The sequence below is a fragment of the Sinocyclocheilus rhinocerous genome, unplaced genomic scaffold (genome assembly GCF_001515625.1).
Source record: "Sinocyclocheilus rhinocerous isolate Xijiao unplaced genomic scaffold, SAMN03320098_v1.1 scaffold166, whole genome shotgun sequence".
Taxonomy (NCBI): Eukaryota; Metazoa; Chordata; class Actinopteri; order Cypriniformes; family Cyprinidae; genus Sinocyclocheilus; species Sinocyclocheilus rhinocerous.
Genome location: NW_015633186.1, coordinates 3079382 through 3102064, shown reverse-complemented (window position 1 = coordinate 3102064; position 22683 = coordinate 3079382). Strand labels below are relative to the sequence as shown.

The 22683-nt window shown below is 36.3% G+C and overlaps 1 protein-coding gene across 3 annotated transcripts in view; it reads left to right on the top strand.

The window, feature by feature from the left end:
* LOC107743699 (MAP/microtubule affinity-regulating kinase 4-like) overlaps positions 1-20965 on the top strand; it is a 44438-nt gene extending 23473 nt beyond the window's left edge. Inside the window, exons 4-19 of one of the 3 annotated variants that reach the window (XM_016557081.1) lie at positions 2744-2792; positions 3370-3435; positions 5546-5616; positions 5799-5855; positions 6025-6261; positions 7686-7805; positions 7927-8026; positions 9398-9507; positions 9591-9780; positions 10628-10839; positions 11469-11572; positions 14223-14498; positions 16617-16699; positions 20108-20152; positions 20249-20290; positions 20412-20965. In XM_016557081.1, the coding sequence (XP_016412567.1) occupies positions 2744-2792; positions 3370-3435; positions 5546-5616; positions 5799-5855; positions 6025-6261; positions 7686-7805; positions 7927-8026; positions 9398-9507; positions 9591-9780; positions 10628-10839; positions 11469-11572; positions 14223-14498; positions 16617-16699; positions 20108-20152; positions 20249-20290; positions 20412-20461 (1812 nt within the window). In that variant the 3' untranslated portion in view covers positions 20462-20965. The remainder of the gene's footprint in view (positions 1-2743; positions 2793-3369; positions 3436-5545; positions 5617-5798; positions 5856-6024; positions 6262-7685; positions 7806-7926; positions 8027-9397; positions 9508-9590; positions 9781-10627; positions 10840-11468; positions 11573-14222; positions 14499-16616; positions 16700-20107; positions 20153-20248; positions 20291-20411) is intronic. The other 2 variants (XM_016557082.1, XM_016557083.1) reach the window with 2 other exon arrangements.
* The last annotated feature ends 1718 nt before the right edge of the window (positions 20966-22683 follow it).

Genomic DNA, 22683 nt, shown 5'->3' with positions numbered 1-22683 from the left:
TATATATATAACATTTATCATTTATTTTTTTATATTATATATTTAAATCTTAACTGTTTTAACCTGAACATTTTGACATTATCATGTTGCTAAGCTAACAACATGATACTCTGTTTAATTATAAAGATACCACAAATATTGGGTAAAATAAAACATTTTTGATTAGGCTGAATATTTTGTGTATATTTGAATTCAACTTTTCTCTCTTACATTTGTTTTTTTTTCACACACCACATGAGAGTGCTTTCTGGGATTGTCTTCTCCACAGGATTCTGTCTTAAAATGTGGCCAAAACAAATTATACGACAGCATAATTAAGTTGCCTTTTTGTTGAGAGGGCATGTGATGCCTTAAAATGCTGCCTCTCTAGGCAGCTCACTAGGATTTGGAACAGAGCCACTGCAGTCATAATCATTATGTTTATACTGTGTTCAAAAAGTAAACTTGGCCCTCATTCCCTATCAGTTTGTTATGCTTTGTGTTGTGATGCTTTTTGTCAACCTATGGTTTTGGCCCAGGGGTGGGAAAGTGCAGCTGCACAGGCTCCTGAAATGAAAACGAATGGTAAATGGAAAGTAACTGATGGGACACACAGAGGGCAGTGAATGAGGACAAAAACAGGACAAATGAAAACATGGCCTCTCTCTCTCTCTTTCGTTCGGATGTTCTCCCAGGGTGACTGAGTGCGTTTTGGGAAGAGTTAGCTCAAACGGTGTTGTCAGCCGTCGACACATTCCACTTATTATGCGTTTTCACTATCTCCTCTGTCCTTTACCTTACCTTTCTATTTCTCGACTCACACGTACACTCTCAGTCTTTGTGACTCTTTGTCTTTCAGTCACGCTCTCTCTTTTTCTTGGTCCGTCACTTCTCTCTTTGACTCCATCTCTCCACCCCTCTCCTTTTGTCAAACAAGGTCCTTGCAGCAATCAAGTTCTGCTTTCAAACAGCAGACGGACGGTTCTCACACACCTTGTTTGTCGTTTCGTCGTGGCCATTAGGTTGAATTTCCTAAACTTAACAAACTTAAAAAAAAATTTTAAAAGTGTAATTATTTTCCTCTCATATAAGCCCACACACAAGCCTACATTTTAATTTTTTTAAATATATTTTTTGACCATTTTAAAAATGTAAAATGTATTTATTAGGCATTTTTAAATTATATTTTGCCCTTCATATATTTTAATCCAAGCAAATTAATTGACACATGTTACATTTGAAGAAAAGCTTTATTTGTTGTCTGTAACTCATGGGAACATATAACATGTTTGAATAAATATCAGCAAGGAAAATACTTTAGAAAGTTCCAAAGAAACATTTATTTAAATAATTATAAATCTAGTTTTTATCTCTAGTAGGCTGTTCCATCCACATTTGCATTTATAGCCTAAATGTAGGCTACTCTATGATTGGAAATGTATTTTCATGCCCCTGAAATACATTTTAAAATACATTTTGGTATATGAAGGTTGAAACTAAATATATTTTCAGTTTCAATATGTATTTCATTGAGCTTCACTGTTTACAAATATATAGTTCAGTCATGAAACTCTAGATGGCGCAGGCTGACGGGTTGTTAATATAACTGATGATATTCAGAGTTAAATGACTTGGCACAAGCTGATTGGTTCATGCTGCATATGCAGCCAATGAGCTTACTGCCTTGCATTTATATGGCTGGCTAGCATTCACTAGAGATTCCTGCAGCGCGCTTTCAGAGTTTCTCTGAAACCCTCCACCTTCCCCAGCTCCACCTGTATGAAACCCTTCACCTTCCCCAGCTCCACCTGTATAGATCTGCTATGGGTTATTTTAAATGCTATTTGTGCAGCAGCAGTATGTCTTAAATACTCACGGCACCGTATCGCCATATGCATTGGCATTTGCAAGTTCCTGTACTTGCTTGTAGCAGCAGCAATAATCTACAACTACAGCAATAACCAACAGCAGCAGCAATTCAGCAGCAGCATAGCAGATCTATTCCGCCAAGACCAAATACATTAACATTGTCATATCCATCACTATGCTAAAATCTTCCGAGAGTTGTCATGATTGAACTTTATTTGGCATGTATTTAAAATATGTTTTGGCCAGAAATGTTACAAATCGGAAGAATTCTTTGTGTGTAACAGCGATTCAGCTTCGTACCACAAGACCATGATTCTCAGCTGCAGACATGCTGCAGCAGAGCTCTGATGTCCTAGACAACAGAAAGAAAGATTGGTCACAAGATGGGTCTTTTTTTGGCTTGATCCCTTTTCCGTTCAATTTAACTGCCGTTAGAAAGGACAGGCTGGTCTCTGAGCAGGCGGTGATTCACCATGGGTTGTGTCAGAGAGTGTGGGCTGTGTTTTGTATTTATCATGGGTTTCGGTGTAAATGCTATTTATGGATTTGCACAAACTGATGAATCCCCATCCATCAGTCTCTGCAGGGTCATTGTGGCTTCTGATGTTTTATTGATGTAATCATTGAAATGTTTTTGACAGAGATGAGTTTATCAACCACTAAACATGACCGAATAGAGGATCTGAAAGTCTGACCACTAGTGAAAATGCTTTGATTAATTATATTTATTTTCAAATTATATTAAGATTGAATTATATATACGTAATTGTATTCATTATATTTATTTTTAATTATATGTTATGAATTATAATGCTCTCTATATTTCAATGTTGTTGTATAAACAAACGTTTTTTTTGCTAATTTTACTGATTACTTTGTCTTTATTTTTCCTCAGCTCTTTCGAGAGGTACGGATAATGAAGGGCCTCAACCACCCAAACATAGGTGAGTATTTTAGATGCTTTTGAGTGAACGTTTACTACACTAAAATGTCAGAGTAGAGACAAAATATTGACATTTGAGGCCTCTCAAAACACACTGACCATCTCTGAAGTACATTCAGTTTATACCTGCATCTGTTGCAGTGTTATATTAGTATTATTTATATACTGTTACATACAGTTTATAAATTTTTTCATTTGGCTTTTATTCTTATATTTTCCATTTTTATTTAGTTTTACTTTATTTTTATTTAAGTTTTAGTAATTGTAGTACTTCAACTTATTTTATTACAGATAGTTGCCAAGGGAACATTTCTAAGTTTAGGTTTTTCATCTAATATTTATATTGTATTTATGTCAGCTTTGTTTCAACTTCAAAAATAGAAATAGTCCAATTTGGGTGCAAATGAGATTGGAGAGCTATGTTGAGGAAAACATTTTCAGTGAAAAATGTATTTGAATTATGTTTGGGTGAAGTTTTCCTTGAAGGAGTCAACAACAGGCACATATTCTCTATTGTTCAGTTTACTTACTACTTTTTTGCACATGGTAAAATGATCTTCTTTTTCTTATATCTACAGTTCAGCTCTTTGAAGTGATTGAGACGGAGAAGACGCTTTACCTTGTGATGGAATATGCCAGTGGTGGTACGATTCCTCCCTACTTCAACATACACACATGCACTGTATTAGAAAATGTTACTACAATGTAGCAAATGACATTATTGTTACTCCTAAAAAATGAACAAATTACATTTTTGCTTTGTCTCTCATTAATACAATATGAACAGTCTAGCTTTGATAAGTTTCTACATGAATAATCACACATGTCTCCTGTCTTCATACGAGTTCACACATAAACATGCATGTGTGCGACTGTCGAATTAATCAGACTCTGCACTGAGCACAGCTGCATGGGCTTCATCTTTTATCTCTCTTCTCATCTTACCCTTCCTTCCCACACAGCTCAGCAATTAGAGCGATTTGATGCTAGTAAAGATGCTCATAGTCAAATCAGGCTTATTTTAACTTTAGCCCGTCCTATTCATGGAGCTTGGATCGGCTGCTCTCTTAATGAATCACGTTTCCATTCCTAATCTATCTGATGAGGCTGATGCACGTGTGAGAGTATGGACAGCGCTAGCTTGTACTACACATTGGCAATGTGCCTTCGCTATTTCCTTCCCCTGCTTTACATCTCACTGGAAGCTTATTCATTATCCATCCCTTCCTCTAAAGAGTCTCATTCTGTCGTCAGTGAATACGTAGCAGAATGAAATATTGCGTCCATTCGTTGGGTATTAAGTAGCTAACTTAATTAGCCAGGAAATTCCCAATTGATTGTCCATAACTTATCTAGATGAGTTATATTAGTGACATCCATTCCCCATCCAATCTGTGTTTATCTTATCTCTTTACTCATACTTTTATGTAGTTTTATGTAAGGTATCTGTACCATATGGATTGTTGACCAATATTAGAGATGGTTTAATTTATATATGAGCATTAAATTGTTTAATTTACTCTTACTTAATGATGTTAATTATTTAATAACTTTTAAATATAATCTTTTTGAGCAAATCTCAAAATAGATATACATTTTTCATAATGTACAGTATGCCTAGTATGTATAGTACTGTGATGCCTAAATTCATTTTGATTCACAAAATGATTAATTAAATTTTTTTTAATATTATTTCATTTTCTATTTTTTTAATTTTATACTGTATAGTGTGAAATTTTAATATCAGCTTACAAATTAAATTCAAGGCAAATTTGTATAGCATTTTTCACAATGTACTTATTGTCTAAAAGCAGCCTTCCAGAAATTCATAATGTTGGGTGATAATATAGTTTACATTTTGCGACAATACAACAAATCAAGCAGTTAAGATATTCTATATAGTATCTTGCCCTACGCAATATCAGCTATCGACCAAAATAAATGAAAATAAATAATTATTGGCTTAGTTTCATGTTGTTTTAAGATTTGTTTGAACAATTTCCTTTAAGTTGTATTTACAACACTGTTCCGGAACAGTTCAACCCAAATATTCAGATGTGTGCAGTGCATTTTATGGAGGACTGTTTCCTGATCCTGGTAGAGTAGACTACAAGGCCGGCTGCTCTGATTCACAATCTGTAAGTACGTTTTCATATTTAAAGAATTTGCCACTGATGATTCACTGACGAGTTTTGAGCAGTGTAGAGTAGCGTTTGTAGTTTGTCATTTCTCCGATCACAAATGCAGACATAGTTTTATGTTTACGCGGCGCGATGCAATGCAACGCGTAAAAAGACAGTATAAGTCATTATAATCCGTAATTATGTCCCCATTGGATGCAACAAATGCCTCGTTTATAATGGGTTTTAATGTTTTTGTCTCGTCGCTCCGGCCGGACAGGGCATCACAATATGGTAAGGGGCGTAACATTTCCGTCACACGCTTGAGGTATTCGGCCAATCACAATGCACTGGATAGCTGGCCAATCACAGCACACCTCGCTTTTCAGACCGATGAGCTTTGTAAAAATCGCGTTTCAGAAAGGCGGGGCATAGAGGAGAAACAATCATGTACAGTATGTGGGAAATAATGTGTTTTTTAAACCTTAAACCGCATAAACACATTTCATTACACCAAATACACAAAATAATGTTCTTTTTAGCAACGTCATATGACCCCTTAAAATGAATTGTTTTTAAAATACAATATTATTATCATTTTTAAATTTGACTACAATTTTTTTTTCTATGATAGGTGAAGTGTTTGACTACCTCGTATCCCATGGGAGAATGAAGGAAAAGGAGGGGCGTGCAAAATTCCGACAGGTAAGATATGTCATAATCTATGCATCTTGAAACTTGTTCACCTTTGAAGGTATGAAAATCTGAAAGGAGCAAAACCCAAGCTGTATTTCCCGTTTTTAATGTGTTAAAGATGCTACCATTTTTTTTATTGCTATAAAATGTTTCCTGTTTCAGAGATATCAGTGTCAGTGTTTCCCTTTCAGATCGTGTCTGCGGTTCATTACTGTCATCAGAAGAATATTGTTCACAGGGACCTGAAGGTTATTGTTCTTTCTCATGACTTATATGTTCTTTTATTGCCTCTGGAGCTTTCATAAAACAGTGAAGGCTTTACCATTACACACTTTGCTCCCTTTTAAAATATCCCCAATGCGCAAAACTATTAAATTCCTGCTCATGGTCGTATACCCCATCTTATACCTCACTCAGGCGGAAAACCTCCTGCTTGATGCAGACTCCAACATCAAAATTGCTGACTTTGGCTTCAGTAATGAATTTAAGCTGGGCAGTAAACTGGACACGTTCTGCGGCAGCCCCCCCTACGCCGCTCCAGAGCTCTTTCAGGGGAAGAAGTATGATGGGCCAGAGGTGGACATCTGGAGTCTGGGGGTTATACTGTACACACTGGTCAGCGGATCACTGCCCTTTGATGGACAAAACCTCAAGGTAAATTACTCAACTCAGTATAAGCAACAAAAGAAAGAAAGGCCTTGTAAAAGAGTGCAGGGATGTATGAGTATATCAAAAAGTCATCCAACAACCATATTTATATAGATACATGTTTTGGTTTTATATTTTTAGGAGTGGTTTGTTTGCACTGATATTAAAATTCTCCCTAATATAGATAAGCCAGTAGTCATTTTTATGCTATGGCTGATGAATGGCCGTCATTAACAGTCTGCACTATTTTGTGTAAATAAAGGACAAAACTCTAAAATCAAACATTTTCAGTGCTACAAGTGAATTTAATATCACAGCATTTTAATGTTCAGCATGAAAAATAGATTTTCATTTTGCTATTTGTTTAAAATTACATTTGTGACCCTGGACCGCAAAACCATAAGTAACACGGGTATATTTGTAGCAGTAGCCAGTAATACATTGTATTGGTCAAAATGATCAATTTTTCTTTTATGCCAAAAATCATTAGGATATTAAGTAAAGATCATGTTCCATGAAGATATTTTGTAAATTTTCTGCCGTGAATAAATCAAAACCTAATTTTTGATTAGTAATATGCATTGCTAAGGACTTCATTTGGACAACTTTAAAGGCGATTTTCTTAATATTTAGATTTTTTTGCACCCTCAGATTCCAGATTTTCTGTATACATTTTTTTTTTTAAACTGACCCTTATGACTGGTTTTGTGGCCCAGGGTCACATTCAGTAGTGTTTTTACATTTTTTATAGATTAAGTGATCATTAAATGATGGGAAAAAAAACATGTACATGTAAAGATAATGGAAATGCACACAGTTAAATATATAATATTGGCCAATATAAATCCAATATCAGCAAATACAATAAATAAAATACAATGTGTATATATTTCCATAGTTTGTGAGCACTATGATAGTTCTGGTCAATAAAATTATTTCTTTATTTGTTGTATATCAGTCAGTTACTCTATTTAAGGGCTGTATGTATTGTCTATATTTCAGTAAAAAAAAAACATCTGATTGGTAGATTCTATGATATTTTCCTCATTATCAAAAACGGCGAAATTAATCTATTGAGGCTAATAGAAATTAATCTACATTAAATAAGTGCTACTGTGTGTTTATTGGTTGAAACATTCAACTTTTTAAAGACATTTTTGTTTACTTTTGTAACAAACTTTTTAATGTTGAGTCACAACTAATATTAAATGTAAAATCTCTCTTGTGTCATTCTGAACAGTCTGAGACAAAATCTGAGGCATTTTCTAAGGCACCACACGTGCAGCAGTTGCTCTTATGAAATGCTTTGCTCTCAAGTAATGTAGGTCAAGTGAGCTGTGATTGTTTCTTTGTGCCGTGGGGGCGATTCGGTGGCTGACTGGTTCAGAATTAGATTTGGTGTTGAATAGAAGTCTGTGTTTTTCCCTCAGGAGCTGCGTGAGCGTGTGTTGAGGGGGAAATACCGTGTGCCATTTTACATGTCTACTGACTGTGAGAGCATCCTGCGCCGGTTCCTCGTGCTCAACCCCACCAAGCGCTGCACCCTGGAGGTGAGGAGGAGCAACTGTGACCCACAATCCACCATCTCAGCTGATAACACATCTTATTGAGTTTGCATGGATCTTGCGGTCTTTTGCTCACTCTATCTGACTTTCTGTTCTTCCCTTTCAGCAAATCATGAAAGATAAGTGGATCAATGTCGGGTACGAAAACGATGAGCTGAAGCCTCATGTAGAGCCTGTAGAGGATTATAATGACAGCAGCCGTATAGGTAATAAATATTGCCACAACTTCCCCTTTTGCCCCTTTTACATGACTTTTTAGAAAGTAGTATTCTTAATTATTTTTTTGTTTGTTTTTTGGTTTTCCAGTATATGAACATACTCATAACAAGATGTATCTTGCACATTTATGCTTGTGATGTCAATATTTTTTTTCTTAAATATTTTTATAATATTTAAGTAATAAATCTACATTTTGTATAATTTTTTTACCCCATTGTCAAAACAATATTTCCCTAGATATATGATTAAAACAATTTGCAATTGAAGTAAGAAAATTAAACATAATTTTAAAAACCGTTCAAAACTTATGGGGTCAGTACAATTTTTCCATCTTTTTGAAAGTAGTCTCTTATGCATACCAAATCTGCATTCATTTGATAAAAAATACAGTAAAACAGTAATATTGTGAAATATTATTACAGTTTAAAATAACTTTTATATTTTAATATATTTTAAAACTTACTGTAACGTTTAAAACGTACATACTGTATATTCTGTTAAGAAAAGCTTACCTTTCACAATTTTACTTCTCAAAGAAAAATATGTCTTGTTTTTAAAGGGATCATATGGCGATGCTAAAAAAAACATTATTTTGTGTATTTGGTTTAATGAAATGTGTTTATGCGGTTTAAAGTTAAAAAAACACATTATTTTCCATATACTGTACATTATTGTTTCTCCTCTATGCCCCGCCTTTCTGAAACGTGTCGATTTTTACAAAGCTCATCGGTCTGAAAAGCGAGGTGTGCTCTGATTGGCCAGCTATCCAGTGCATTGTGATTGGCCGAATACCTCAAGCGTGTGACGGAAATGTTACGCCCCTACCATATTTGGAAACAAGCAACATCTCCATGACAAGGCTGTGGCGGCAACAATACTACAGCTAGAATAAAAGTTACGCCTTCTTTCTTTGTGTAAACATTTGGGCAGTGTTATGCAAATCATCCAACACAGTGACGTAGACATGTGGCGGCGTTTTTAAATGAGGCATTTTAGGAAGCTGTGGACGAGTCATAACTTTTATAAAGAATAGCTCTTTGGGTTTGAGATTTTAGTCTTTGCAACATTACGGATCTTACATATGCACGAACAGCTTGTAACATTTCAAAGACAAAGGAAAACTTGAAATCGTATCATATGACCCCTTTAAGATGTATAATTATTTTTCTCATATGTAACAAGACAGATTACTAAAAAAATATATATATAGTTTTTCTGCGTTGTAGTAACCAGAAGGTGGTTTCAAACCGTCCTAGCAAGGCACTTAAAACCATATTGCTCAAGTATGGTTAAAATTGTATGCTAAATGACTACTTGTTTATTTGCGTTAATTATTTTTGCTCTTTCTGTTCATACAGATGTGATGGTAGGAATGGGTTACACTCGTGATGAAATCAAAGATGCCCTGAGCACACAGAAGTACAATGAGATATTTGCCATGTATCTGCTGCTAGGCCGCAAGAATGAGGTGAGATAGGTATTACCGCTGAACTGAGAACAGCCTGTGTGCTATCCTGTAAGTGTGTAATATCTTATATGTTTTCCATATAGGATGGCATGGAGTCCCGGTCGAGCAGCAGTCTGTCTCTAGCACGGGTGCGGCCCAGTCCCATCACGAATGGCACCAGCAAACACTCCTCCACCTCCACCTCCTCCTCCAGCTCCACCTCTGCCTCCAGCCACACTAAACCCCAGCGCAGTGCCTCCACCTACCACCGCCAGAGGAGGCACAGCGACTTCTGTGAGTCCCGGCACCCCTCATGGATCATTTCATTTTTATAGTTTGATATTATTTATAGCTTAATTATAATCCACCTCCTCCTCCAGCTCCACCTCTGCCTCCAGTCACACTAAACCCCAGCGCAGTGCCTCCACCTACCACCGCCAGAGGAGGCACAGCGACTTCTGTGAGTCCCTACACCCCTGGATCGTTTCATTTTTATAAATAGCCTAGATCAGAGGTCTTCACAGGAGATCCATGGTAGTGCTGCTGGGGTCTGCCAATTATATAGTTTGATTTTATTTATAGCCTTAAATTATGTATTTAAAAAGTATCACCTGAAAAAATTAAAAAATATTTTATCATTTATATATGCCAACAACAATTATTATAGCCATTTATTAATAATAAAATATTAATCATTAATATCAATTAACATAGCATAGCAATAGTAGTTATTATTGTTAAAAATAAAATTACTATTAGTATTCTTATTGCTATTCTTATTATTATTATTGGATTGTATTCATAATAAAATATTAATCATATTAATATCAGTTTATTAATAATAATTACATTACAATTATTATTATTGGCATTTAATTAATAAATAAATACATTTAAAATTCTAATCATATTAATATCAGATGATATTAACAACAATAATAATTAGTAGTAGTAGTAGTATTTTTTCAGAATGGAACATTATTAGTTCTATAATTATTAATATCAGTATAATTATTAATATTAGTAAGAATATTTATTACTAACATATTAATAACAACATCTTTATTATCGTCAATGTTGTTATTATTATTGTTATTATTAACACTATTTATAATTGTCTTTCATTTGTAATGTTTGTCAGGTGGGCCATCAGTGCCAGTAACCCATCCCAAGCGAAGCCCCACCACTACAGGAGAGGGGGATCTAAAAGAGGAACGTCTGCCCTCGAGGAAGGCCAGCTGCAGTGTGGTGGGCAGTCGTAGCATCCCCCCGTCGAGCCCCATGGTCAGCACAGCCAACAACCCCAACAAAGCTGAGATCCCTGACCGCCGCAAAGACATCAATGCAACAACGGTAAGCAAGCACAGGAAGTCATGCACATCCTGTTACAGGAAATATTAATTACAGTATTCATTTTTAAAGAGTTAAAAAGTTTATTCATGATTGTTCACAAATTGTTTTTTAGGGCTTTTGCACTTCTTTTGAAGCCATATGATAGATTTATGCAAGGAACCACCTGAAATTTAAGCTGTTAACCTTGCTTACAGCCGTGGCTGGCCACCATTTACTTTCATTCTGTGGAAAAGGGAAGCTGGACATTCTGCTATAATAATGCTAGAATACTTCCACAGAAGTAAATGATGATGAATTTTAATTTTTAGATGCACTATTCCTTTAATAGAGTAGAAAATATAAATCATGCAGTTCAAGTGCCGTCCATTAAAATGTTACATAACTTCCTGTACACCAAATGCTTCAATAACAACAGTTTTACCCCTCGGATATAATGGCACATGTTCACATTCGTTATCGGCATTCTCTGGTCATAAAGTGATGTTTCCCAAACAGCTTGTCCCTAAAAGAAAATGCATGAATTTCTGAGGACAACTGTGCCAGAAAAGCTGGTTATATTAGGATAGTATGTCTGTGTTTAAATTCATCTTTTTTGTTTTTTAATACCTGCTTCCTGTTCCATGCTTTAGAACAACATCCCTGCCAGTGCCATGACCCGTAGAAACACTTACGTGTGTACGGACCGTACGAGCACCGACAGACACTCCTTACTACAGAATGGGAAAGAGAACAGGTAAAACGTGTCTCCGTGTTTTATATTTGTATATGTGCGTTGAAGTTTCATAATTGTTGTACATGCTGAAGCTGAAAGTAGTTTTTCTGTGTGCTTGTTTGTTGAGATGGATTTGGTCTGTTATGCTTCAGCAGTGGCAGATGTTGACTGCTTAGCTGTCCTTCTCTCTTTTTCCCACTCTTCGGGGAGGCCCAAAGACTGGCTGTCATGTGACTTAAAGAGAACGAGAGGAGGCACGTGGATTGTCTGGGTCACAAGGCTGCTTGACTGGTTGACCTCCCTCCCCCGAGCCCAGCTAGTACAGTACACGTGTCCACACACGCAGAATCACCGTCACCAGAATGTGACGAATACACAGTGAAATCTAAAATCATTTTTATATTTAATACAATCTTTTTTTATTGCGAACAGTATTATCAGGGTAATGATTTGAGAGAAAACTGAATTGATATTAATATTTTAAGATGAATATTAGTCACAAATTTGCATATTTGATTTTTGACTTTGAAATAATGTAGAATATTTCAATAGAATTTGTTAATTTTACTGTTTAAAATCCTCAAACATAAATTCTGAGATTTTAAATCCCAGACTAGTCTCAAATTTCTTGGACCCCATATACACACTGAATACACTCAAGCTGTTTCAAGCCCCTTCATCACATTAATTTTCTGCCCAGAACTGCTATTAATGACTGCAGAGTTTCCGACCAATGGAAGCTAATATGTGAAACTCTGTTATAGGAAATCCTGTGTGTGTGTGTGTGTGTGTGTGTGTAAGGTCCATCAGCACAGGGTTATTTAGAGCATTAAGTGAAGTGGCCCGGGGCCAGTGGGCAGACTGAGGCAGCATGTGAGATCTGTTAGATTTATGTCAAAACCTGGTGAGACAGAGGGGACAGAGGCAGTCTGGTGCCAAGAGCGGCACGTCTGCGTTGTGAACCCATCTGAACTGAGACATTAGTAGTGCTGGTTGCTATGGAAAGCATCCCTATTCCTATTGCTCATCAAAAGGAGAGGTATGCTACTGCTTGTCTAAGCGATTCCAACAGTGTTCAAGGTAGGGATGTCCTTGGTAGGGATGTAACGATTCAGTCACGCGATATGAGTCTCCATACTAATTTCACGATACAATTTTCTCACAATTTTTTTTAACAAAATGAAATTTAAGAAAAATTATAAATGAAAAGGTGTTCTTTTATTATTGATTGGAAAAAATGCTTCGCATTTCTTTGTGAAAATGAATTTTGTCAAATATCAAAACTAATTTGAAATTTTAAAACAAAACCCAAATCAAATATATAAATAACACAAATAAAAGAAATCTCTTCATATAAACAGGTTTTGCCTCTGCTCTTTCCATTTAAAATTTGAGGCAACCACTGGATTTTAATTGCGATCCAAATAAAGATGCTGCATACATGCAGCATGAGCAATTTTAATCTAAATTAGATTGTATAATTTCAAAATTTGAAACAAAAACAGAATGGTCTGACTTTAGTTTTGTAAAACTATACTACATAAAACATATCTGCATGAAACAACAACAGTAGACGAGCTGAATGAGACGCAAATTCACTCTCTAACAGCAGGTGGCGCTTATGGACCAGCAGCTATACAGCGTTTCCTAGGTTGCCGCTGTAAACAAAGCAGCACTGTTCTTATGAACACTACTTTAATATGCATTATATACAGAGGCAAGATGAAAAGAAAATACCATCTAAACTTTTCTAAAGACAGTCAGTTCCCTTAGAGATACACTCCTATAAACTCCTACCCCCAATTGTATCGCGATTCGTTTAACATCTCAACCGATTTGAATTGTCACATATATGTATCAATTTTCAACCGGCTCTGGGTGCATCGTTACATCCCTAGTCCTTGGTAACAACACCCTGGTAACCACCCAAAGCTGCTAACCACCACTTTGAACACCTTAGTAATATCAGTAGCATTATGGGTCATCATTTTTCTTTGTCGTTTGACTTTCTCTCCTGTTTCCCTGGTTCGGATTAGTTTAATAAACAGAAAATAAAGAGAGTTCTCTAACCTTCTCCATTCTCTGCATATCTCTGTCTCCAGCATTCAGATGTGCAGTCGTGTGCAAGCTTTTTTCCGCTAAGGGTTCAGTTTTAATTTGCCTTAAGTGGCTGTTTCTGAGATGGGAATAAAAACACAAGAGAGCTCATGCCTCAGTGCCTCAGCATCCTGCCTCACATTTACGCTCAACTAAACCCAACAAGAGCTGCCTCTCTGAGCCTCGAGATCTGATATTGGTCTAATCGTATCGCTACAGAGCTGTTACTGTGTTTCGTTATGGACTTTGTCTTATGGATTAAAGTTCTGCTATCAAAGTAACCTCCAGTTAGAGCTGCGATGACTGCTAATAAGCAGGATTAATGACATACTGTATCACTGCACTGTCAGCTTTATTTAAAGCTAGATTTTTGCATTTTCACATGCATTTTTGCACGTTTGCCCATGCAAAACTTGCTACCATAATGTTCTGGTTGGTTGTTAGAATCCTACAATGGTTGTTCTGGGTGGGCATCATTCATGTCCATAGCAAAAGTAATGGCGGACGAGTCACACCCAACTTCAGTTCAAGGGGAATTTATTTTCCATCCATGTTTTCTTGTCTCTTTCCTCAGCTCCTTGTCACATCGATTACCTCCAGCCTCCCCGTCCACCCACAGCATTTCTGGGGCCGGGGCCTCCAGCTCCACATCTTCCGAGCGTTCTCGGTTGACGAGGGGCTCTACCATCCGCAGCACCTTCCACGGGGGCCAGCTCCGGGACCACCGGCCTCCCACCCACGCACCCCCCACCTCACCCACCCTCTCCCACGAAGCCAGTCCTCTTCCCCACTCCCGTAGCCGTGCCACCACAAACCTGTTCACTAAGCTGACCTCAAAACTTACCCGCAGGTAAGAAGAGAGCGACGGTTTCATCTTGTAAACCATAATGACTAAGAATATTATAGATAAAAATAGATCCAAATAAATCAAGTTCCACACCATCAGTTCGCTCTTTCCAAATATTCCACCTATTAGAGTTAGCATTGTGCTGTCTGAGGATGTTTTTATGGCCTGTTCACACTGAAGAACGATAACTATAAACGTAACTATAACGATTAATGCAAAGTTCTGTCATGAAACTCTAGATGGCGCAGGCTGATAGGTTCTAACTCAATCTGATATAATCACATTGTGCAGCTGATTGGTTTCTTTTCACATCAGCAGCCAATGAGCTTGCTGCAGAACATTCAAATACTTGGCTAGCGCTTGGTGTAGCAGTTGCAGTGCGCTTCAGAAACCCTCCACCTTCCCCAGCTCCACCTGTATAGATCTACTACAGGGTAATTTCATGTATGTTATATATGGGGGTTATTTTATGTGTGTTATATGTGCTGCAGCAGTATTTATTACATACAGCAGCATGTATTGGCAGTTGCAAGTCTCTGTACTTAATCTGCTGCAGCAGATCTATTCTGCCAAGGCCAAACACATTAACATTTCCCATGTATATTATATAGTTGTCATGACAGAACTATATTAATGTCCACACCAATGGACAATAACTATAACTATTAACAATAACTATATTAGCATCCATCCCAAGAACCATAAATATAAAGATAGCTATAAAAATAACTATATTAGCATCCACACCAGTGGATGATAACTATAAACATAACTATAATGATATCTATATTAACATCCAAACCAATGAACAATATATTAATGTCCACAGCAATGGACGGTGACTATAATGATAACTACATTAATGTCCACACCAACAGACAATAACTCTAACGATCATAATATTAGTGTCTACACACCAACAGAAGATAACTATAATGAGAATTACCATACCAACAGACAATAACTATAATGATTACTATATCCTCCTGACTACCAGGAAAAATTTTTTTTTTAATTTCGTGTCATTACATTGTTTAGAGCATAAGAAAAAAAGAAGAAAAAAAAAGACATTTTTGAAAAATAATCTTAATGTTCTCTATAAAGGACACCAGGACTCAGTCTTTAAAAATAAAGTCATGAATAGACATGAAAAGGCAAAAACAACAGCATCCACACCAACAGAAGTATAACTATATTAACTAAATTAGCATCTACACCAACGGACAGTAATTATAAAACCTATATTTGTGTCCATACAAACGGACAATAACATTTTGTTTATCTTTAAGTCAGGTGGATTCTGATTGGCTGTGTGAGTTTTTATCGTTCATCAGCTAGAAAAAACGTTCTGAAAGTGTTTATAATGATATCATTCCTCTGTCTCTCTATTCTCTCTGAATTAGAAGAACATTTTTATAACTTCATAGTTATAGTTAACATTATAGTTATCGTCTTTGACGTGACCGGCCCATTAGCTGCATAATATCAAAATGACAGAGGCTCCACTGCTGGAGCCAATCAGTTTACAAAGTCATCTTTCTTTTGGTTTGGTGCCCATTGTCCTGTGGAATCTGAGGAGGTAATGGAGTTAGATATGGGAGCTTTTGGAGTCCGTAATGTAATTGAGATGTTCAGTAGCGTGTAGGAACGCTGATGGGGCGCTTTGCTCTTCAGCATCCTCAGTGAAATTGTTTATGTGCCTCTCTGGGCAGAAAGCCAGAAAGAAGGACTTTTGCAGGGATACACAACTAGAAGCTCTTTATTAGATTAGAGCAACACTTCCATCTCTTAAAAGAAACTTCCCGATTAGATTAACCTATCTAGGGTGACATCAATGGATAAAGTCCTTTTTTCTGCACAAGTTTGCATATGTACTCTCTGCATTATCTCTTCCTCAAGCCTCCTCTGTTATTAACCGACAGCTTCAGGCACATGCTCCCCCTCGTGTCCCTCTATCTCTTGGTCTTGGCAATTGTTGGATGCTCAGTGTTTCTATTTTGTTTATTTGTTTCATTGCTTTTTTTTCCTTGCTGCAATCTTATTTCTCTCTTGATCTTCCTGTTCCCCTTCTTCTTTCTGTCCTTCTCTTCACTGTCCTTTTTCCTTCCCTTCATCAACTAGGGTCAATCTTGACCCCTCTAAGCGCCAGAGCTCAAACAAGTCAGTCTCGGGCTGCACTCTGCCACAGGGATCAAAAACAGTTAGTAAGTTTTCTTCCTGTTTGTGGCCTTTCTCCATCTCTCAGTCTGTCAAAATACTAGCGCAGTCTCACCGCTCTCTTTGGCACATGTGTTGGCGCTGGGTGTCAGAGCGCCTCCTTGAGCTTGTGCACATATTATTTTGTTGCATTTTAAAGGGATAATTTGCTCAAAAATTTACATTTTGGATAGTCATCATACTCACCCTCATGTCATTCCAAACCTGTATGGTTTTCTTTCTTCTGGAATATGTGTGACATACCAAGCTCCAAAAAATGTGTCATATGACTCATATGCTATGTAGAGTGCAAAAGTGTGGTTTCAGAAGTTAAAATCCCATTCATTATCACCATAGAGATATTGCTTTGAACCATAACTTCTAAACCTTTCAAGACAGACCTACTGTGAGCTACAAGGTTGTTAATTGATATTATGCTTCTGCTGATGCCATCATTCTGCATTATTTAACTTATTTTTTAAATATTTAGGTTTAACAGCAGAATTCCTGATTTAAAAAAAACGCATTACCCATGATTCTGCAAAGAAATCGCCAACAAACTGAGAGTCTCTGCAAATTGCACCAAAAGAACTCTTCAGCATCCACACACTCCCATGAAGAACATACAAAACTACCAGATTTTTAATTACATGACATTAACTAACTGCTTGATTTTTACCGTACATTTCTGCCATATGGACATCAACTTGAGACAGTCACCACTGATAAGCTATTATTAAATATAATGTAGAGACTTTTCTGTAAAGCTGGTTTGCAACGATTTGCATCGTGAAAAGCGCTATACAAATAAACTTGAATTGAGTTGAATTGAATTGAAGTATTGTGAATGACATAATCCTCAATCTCCCTAAGTAGACATTCTTGTCCCTTTGTCTTCTTGTGCACTTCTCTTCTCTTTGCTTTAAATAAATCTTTGTAACATTATGATTCACCTCGTTGCTGGTCGATTTTAAAGGGTTAGTTCACCCCAAAATGAAAATTCTGTAATTAATTACTTACCCTCATGTCGTTTCAAACCTGCAAGACCTTCGTTCCGTTCGAACACAAATTAAGATATTTTTGAGGTAAGGACATCGTTAAAATAGACCATGTGACATCAGTGGTTCAACCGTAATTTTATGAAGCTAAGAGAATACTTTTTGTGTGCAAAGAAAACAAAAATAACGATTTTATTCAACATTTTATTCCATGTCAATCATCGATGCACGTTCATGCTGACGCAGGACCCGGCGCTCTGACATAGAATGACCATCTCACAGTTAATCATCTCTATATTCTGGTTCCAATAAGTAAGGCTGGGCAAAAAATTGCAAGTCATCCTCTCTGTCAAAATCTTCAGACATGTTACAAAGGCTGTTTTATGTACAGCGTGAGTCTTCCTCTGCTTGTAAACAAGGCTCAGTGCATCCGGGTTATACGTCAGAACAGCCGCTCCTGCGTCAGCAGCATCACACGTATGCATTGTGGTACTCTGACCTGAACGCATGTCAAAGACTGACACAGAAGAGAAGAAAGTGATGAATAAACTTATTTTCATTTTCTTTTCACACAAAAAGTATTCTCGTAGCTTTATAAAATTACGGTTGAACCACTGATGTCACATGGACTATTTTAACGATGTCCTTACTACTTTCTGGGCCTTGAACGTGGTAGTTGCGTTGCTGTCTCTGCAGGGTCAGAAAGCTCTCGGATTTCATTATAAAAATCTTCATTTGTGCTCCGAAGATGAACAAAGGTCTTACAAGTTTGGAACGACATTAGGGTGAGTAATTAATGACAGAATTTTCTTTTTTGGGTGAACTATCCCTTTAATTCATGTTGTGTAATTCTTTTTTTAATGAAGACTTTAAAAGTCCCTATATGGGAAAAAGTAAATGGAAAAACATTTTCAGAACCAAGGACACTGAAAAAGTGCACAGGAACAGCTACGCTCTATTTTAAGTCTTCTGAAATCATACAATTTGCTTAAAGTGTTATTCGCTGAATATCTTCCTCTTTGCTGTGACTCTTTCATTGCATTTATTTCGAATATGGTATATCAAGACGTGTCGTGCAAGGTCTTGCCACAACATATATGAATCAAATAAGTTTTTAGAGTGACAGCGAAGAGGAAGACTTGCATACAAGTCATAAGGACTGATTTTGCAGGTGTTTATTTATAATTTCCACAACATGACAGTCCCAATTTGCGTATTTTGCTAAATATTTTGCTTGTGATAAGAAGAAAAGAATTATGTTTGAAACAACATAAGGGTGACAGAAAATAAATTTTTTTGAACAAACACTATTTTGGTTATTGTGAATGGATTTTGTAAAACTTTCTGCAGATATTTTAATATTTGAAAAACCGTTGTATTTGTATTTGCTCAAGGGGCCTTTTACACCAGCACCATCCATGTACTTCTTTTTTCATGCACTCATTTATGCATTACTCACACCTTTTACTCATTCACAGGAATGGCACTTAGCTTGGTCCGAGGAAAACTGTATGCCTTTATCAGGTTTCTAGTGATTATAGTGAATTAATACAATAAAAAAAATGCAGAAGCAGCCATTTAAAACAATTTCATCTGGACTGTTCTATCACAAAAGCCTAATTTTGGACAAGGCAAGCAGAGCAGGGGTTTCCTCTCTCCGCTTTAAACCCAGATTAATTATGTAACATGTATTTTATCCTCTCATGCCAAATCCCGTTGGCCAAGCTCATTTGCCTCCCCTGCTTACCATGTAATTTTTCTGTCCAGATATGGTTTATTTACACCCAACATAGAGCCCTCCATTTTCACTGTAATGTTTGAGGAAGAGGCCCCTGTACTGTCCCTTTAAGAGGGAATCCACTGGCCACCTCATTTGCTACATCATGTGAATGGAAAGTTTCACAAGCGCTCATAAAAGCAGCCTTGATCCATAGCGCCCTCATGTGGACATCAGTCAACTAGCACTTTCTTTGTTTAAAGCTATATTAATAACTACTAATATTGTTCTAACGTCTCATGTAGAATAGTAGATTAATAAACTTAAAAGCATATTACCAGACACGCAAGAAATACATTTATATAGATTTTATTTTTTATTAGTTTTTAAGGATACAGTTGTGAATGTTTCTTTAATTTGTGTTACACTGACATTAAACAATACGTGGTGACATCTGGAAAACGTAATTAATATATTTAATACATAATCCTACCCTGTAAATCCATCACTGTCGTCACTTTCTTTTGTTGTCAGTGGTGATTTATTGTGGATTGCTGAAGGTGACGTCAATGTAACAGTGCAAGTCTGTGGTGTTAGATGTGAACTCTTGCAATTGGTTGTTTGTGGAGGGTGGGATGAAGAATAATTGTCGCTCTATTGGCTGGTTGATTCCTAACATGAACCTTTGTCTTCCTTTTGAGGGTCACAGACGAACCTGAGAGAGTCTGCAGATCTCCGGTCACAAGGTGAGTTTTTCCCAATTCTTTTTAATACACACAAATGACTGAGGAAGTAACATAAGCCATCCATCCTCCAATTCTGGACCATCTTCTTCATTGCAGAAAACAAGCAAACAACTCAAACAGACGAAAGACAGAAAATAGGTAGAGGAAAATGAATAATAATAGCATGAAACGGTCATCCAGATAGATGATTTAATGATATTTGCTCAGAAAAAATAAAAACTTCCTCATACGATTTTAACTCTCTGTTACTTCTTCTTAGCTACAGATACAACTACAAAAAGTCAGGCTAAAAATACAGGTAATTTCTAGCATGTGATCCGTGCCATGGCAGATCAGACTGATCAGAATGTGACTGCATTTTGTTAATTGTATAGAACTGTGTACTGTGTGCATCAAAACTAGCTTAGGTGTATGTAGAGTTTATTTAGATCCGTACTTGTCCTTCCCTTTACCTTTTCCATATTCACTGACGGTGGTTGGCTGTTGCATTTGAAAATCACATTTCAGTTTTTAACATGGATGTTTGAATGACATTTTTAATTATTAATCTCCAAATATTTTTGTTAAAAGCTGCTAAGTGTATGTACTTTGAATGCAGTTTACATCCAGTTGAGATTTACATTTAGGAATAATGTGTGTAGTGCATGACAGGTGATGTATGGCTGCACAGGAATCTGTTCTGAGTTTTGTTCATTTCAGCATAAACACACAGTAGTGCTCTACCCAATATTTTTGCTTGATTATTATTATTATATTTTATCCCTATATTTGTATGCACCCATTAATTGAAGTATGAATGTTTTTTTTATATACTACTGCTCAAAGATTTGGGGTCAGTAAGATTTTTATTTAAAAAACAAAACAAAAAGAAAGTAATACTTTTATTCAGCAAGGATGCATAAATATATGAAAAGTGACTGTAGAAACATTTATAATGTCTTTTAAATGAAATTTCAAATAAATGCTGTCCCTTAAATTTTATATTCAATATAAATTTATATTATATTCTTTGGTTACTTGAGCAGCAAATCAGCATATTAGAATGATTACTCAAAAAATCATGTGACACTGAAGCCTGAAGTAATGGCTGCTGACAATTCAGCTTTACCATCACAGGAATAGATTACATTTTAAAATATATTTGAAAAAGAAAAAATACAAGGGATATTAAAATTGTAATTATTGTTCACAATATTACTGTATTTATGATCAAATACATGCAGCCTTGGTGAGACTTCTGGTGAGACTTCTTTCAAAAACATTAAAAATGCATATATAACAGACCCAAAACTTTTAAATGGCAGTGTATGTCTTGACATTTGTTTTTTAAATTAATGGCATTCACATTTTATTCAGGCCTTCCAAAATGTTCTCCAGCTTTTTCTGATAGTCACACTGAATTTAAATAATGCTCAGATTGTAACTGTTTTTGAAAATGGTTTTATTATCCTGAAGAAGTCCAGTGTCTCCTGACAGGTAACAGGTTTTAGTGTTTATTTGAACATTTCCTCTCTTTTTTTGATTGTAGAAGGGGTTCAGATTTTTTAGGATGTTTATTTCAAACTATTTAGATTTTGTTGGTAACACTTTACCACGTGGTTCAGTTAACATTAGTTAAAGGGATAGTTCACCCAAAAATGAAAATTTGATGTTTATCTGCTTACCCCCAGGGCATCCAAGATGTAGGTGACTTTGTTTCTTCAGTAGAACACAAACGAAGATTTTTAACACAAACCGTTGCGGTCTGTCAGTAATTAATATATTTAATACATAATCCTACCCTGTAAATCCATCACTGTCGTCACTTTCTTTTGTTGTCAGTGGTGATTTATTGTGGATTGCTGAAGGTGACGTCAATGTAACAGTGCAAGTCTGTGGTGTTAGATGTGAACTCTTGCAATTGGTTGTTTGTGGAGGGTGGGATGAAGAATAATTGTCGCTCTATTGGCTGGTTGATTCCTAACATGAACCTTTGTCTTCCTTTTGAGGGTCACAGACGAACCTGAGAGAGTCTGCAGATCTCCGGTCACAAGGTGAGTTTTTCCCAATTCTTTTTAATACACACAAATGACTGAGGAAGTAACATAAGCCATCCATCCTCCAATTCTGGACCATCTTCTTCATTGCAGAAAACAAGCAAACAACTCAAACAGACGAAAGACAGAAAATAGGTAGAGGAAAATGAATAATAATAGCATGAAACGGTCATCCAGATAGATGATTTAATGATATTTGCTCAGAAAAAATAAAAACTTCCTCATACGATTTTAACTCTCTGTTACTTCTTCTTAGCTACAGATACAACTACAAAAAGTCAGGCTAAAAATACAGGTAATTTCTAGCATGTGATCCGTGCCATGGCAGATCAGACTGATCAGAATGTGACTGCATTTTGTTAATTGTATAGAACTGTGTACTGTGTGCATCAAAACTAGCTTAGGTGTATGTAGAGTTTATTTAGATCCGTACTTGTCCTTCCCTTTACCTTTTCCATATTCACTGACGGTGGTTGGCTGTTGCATTTGAAAATC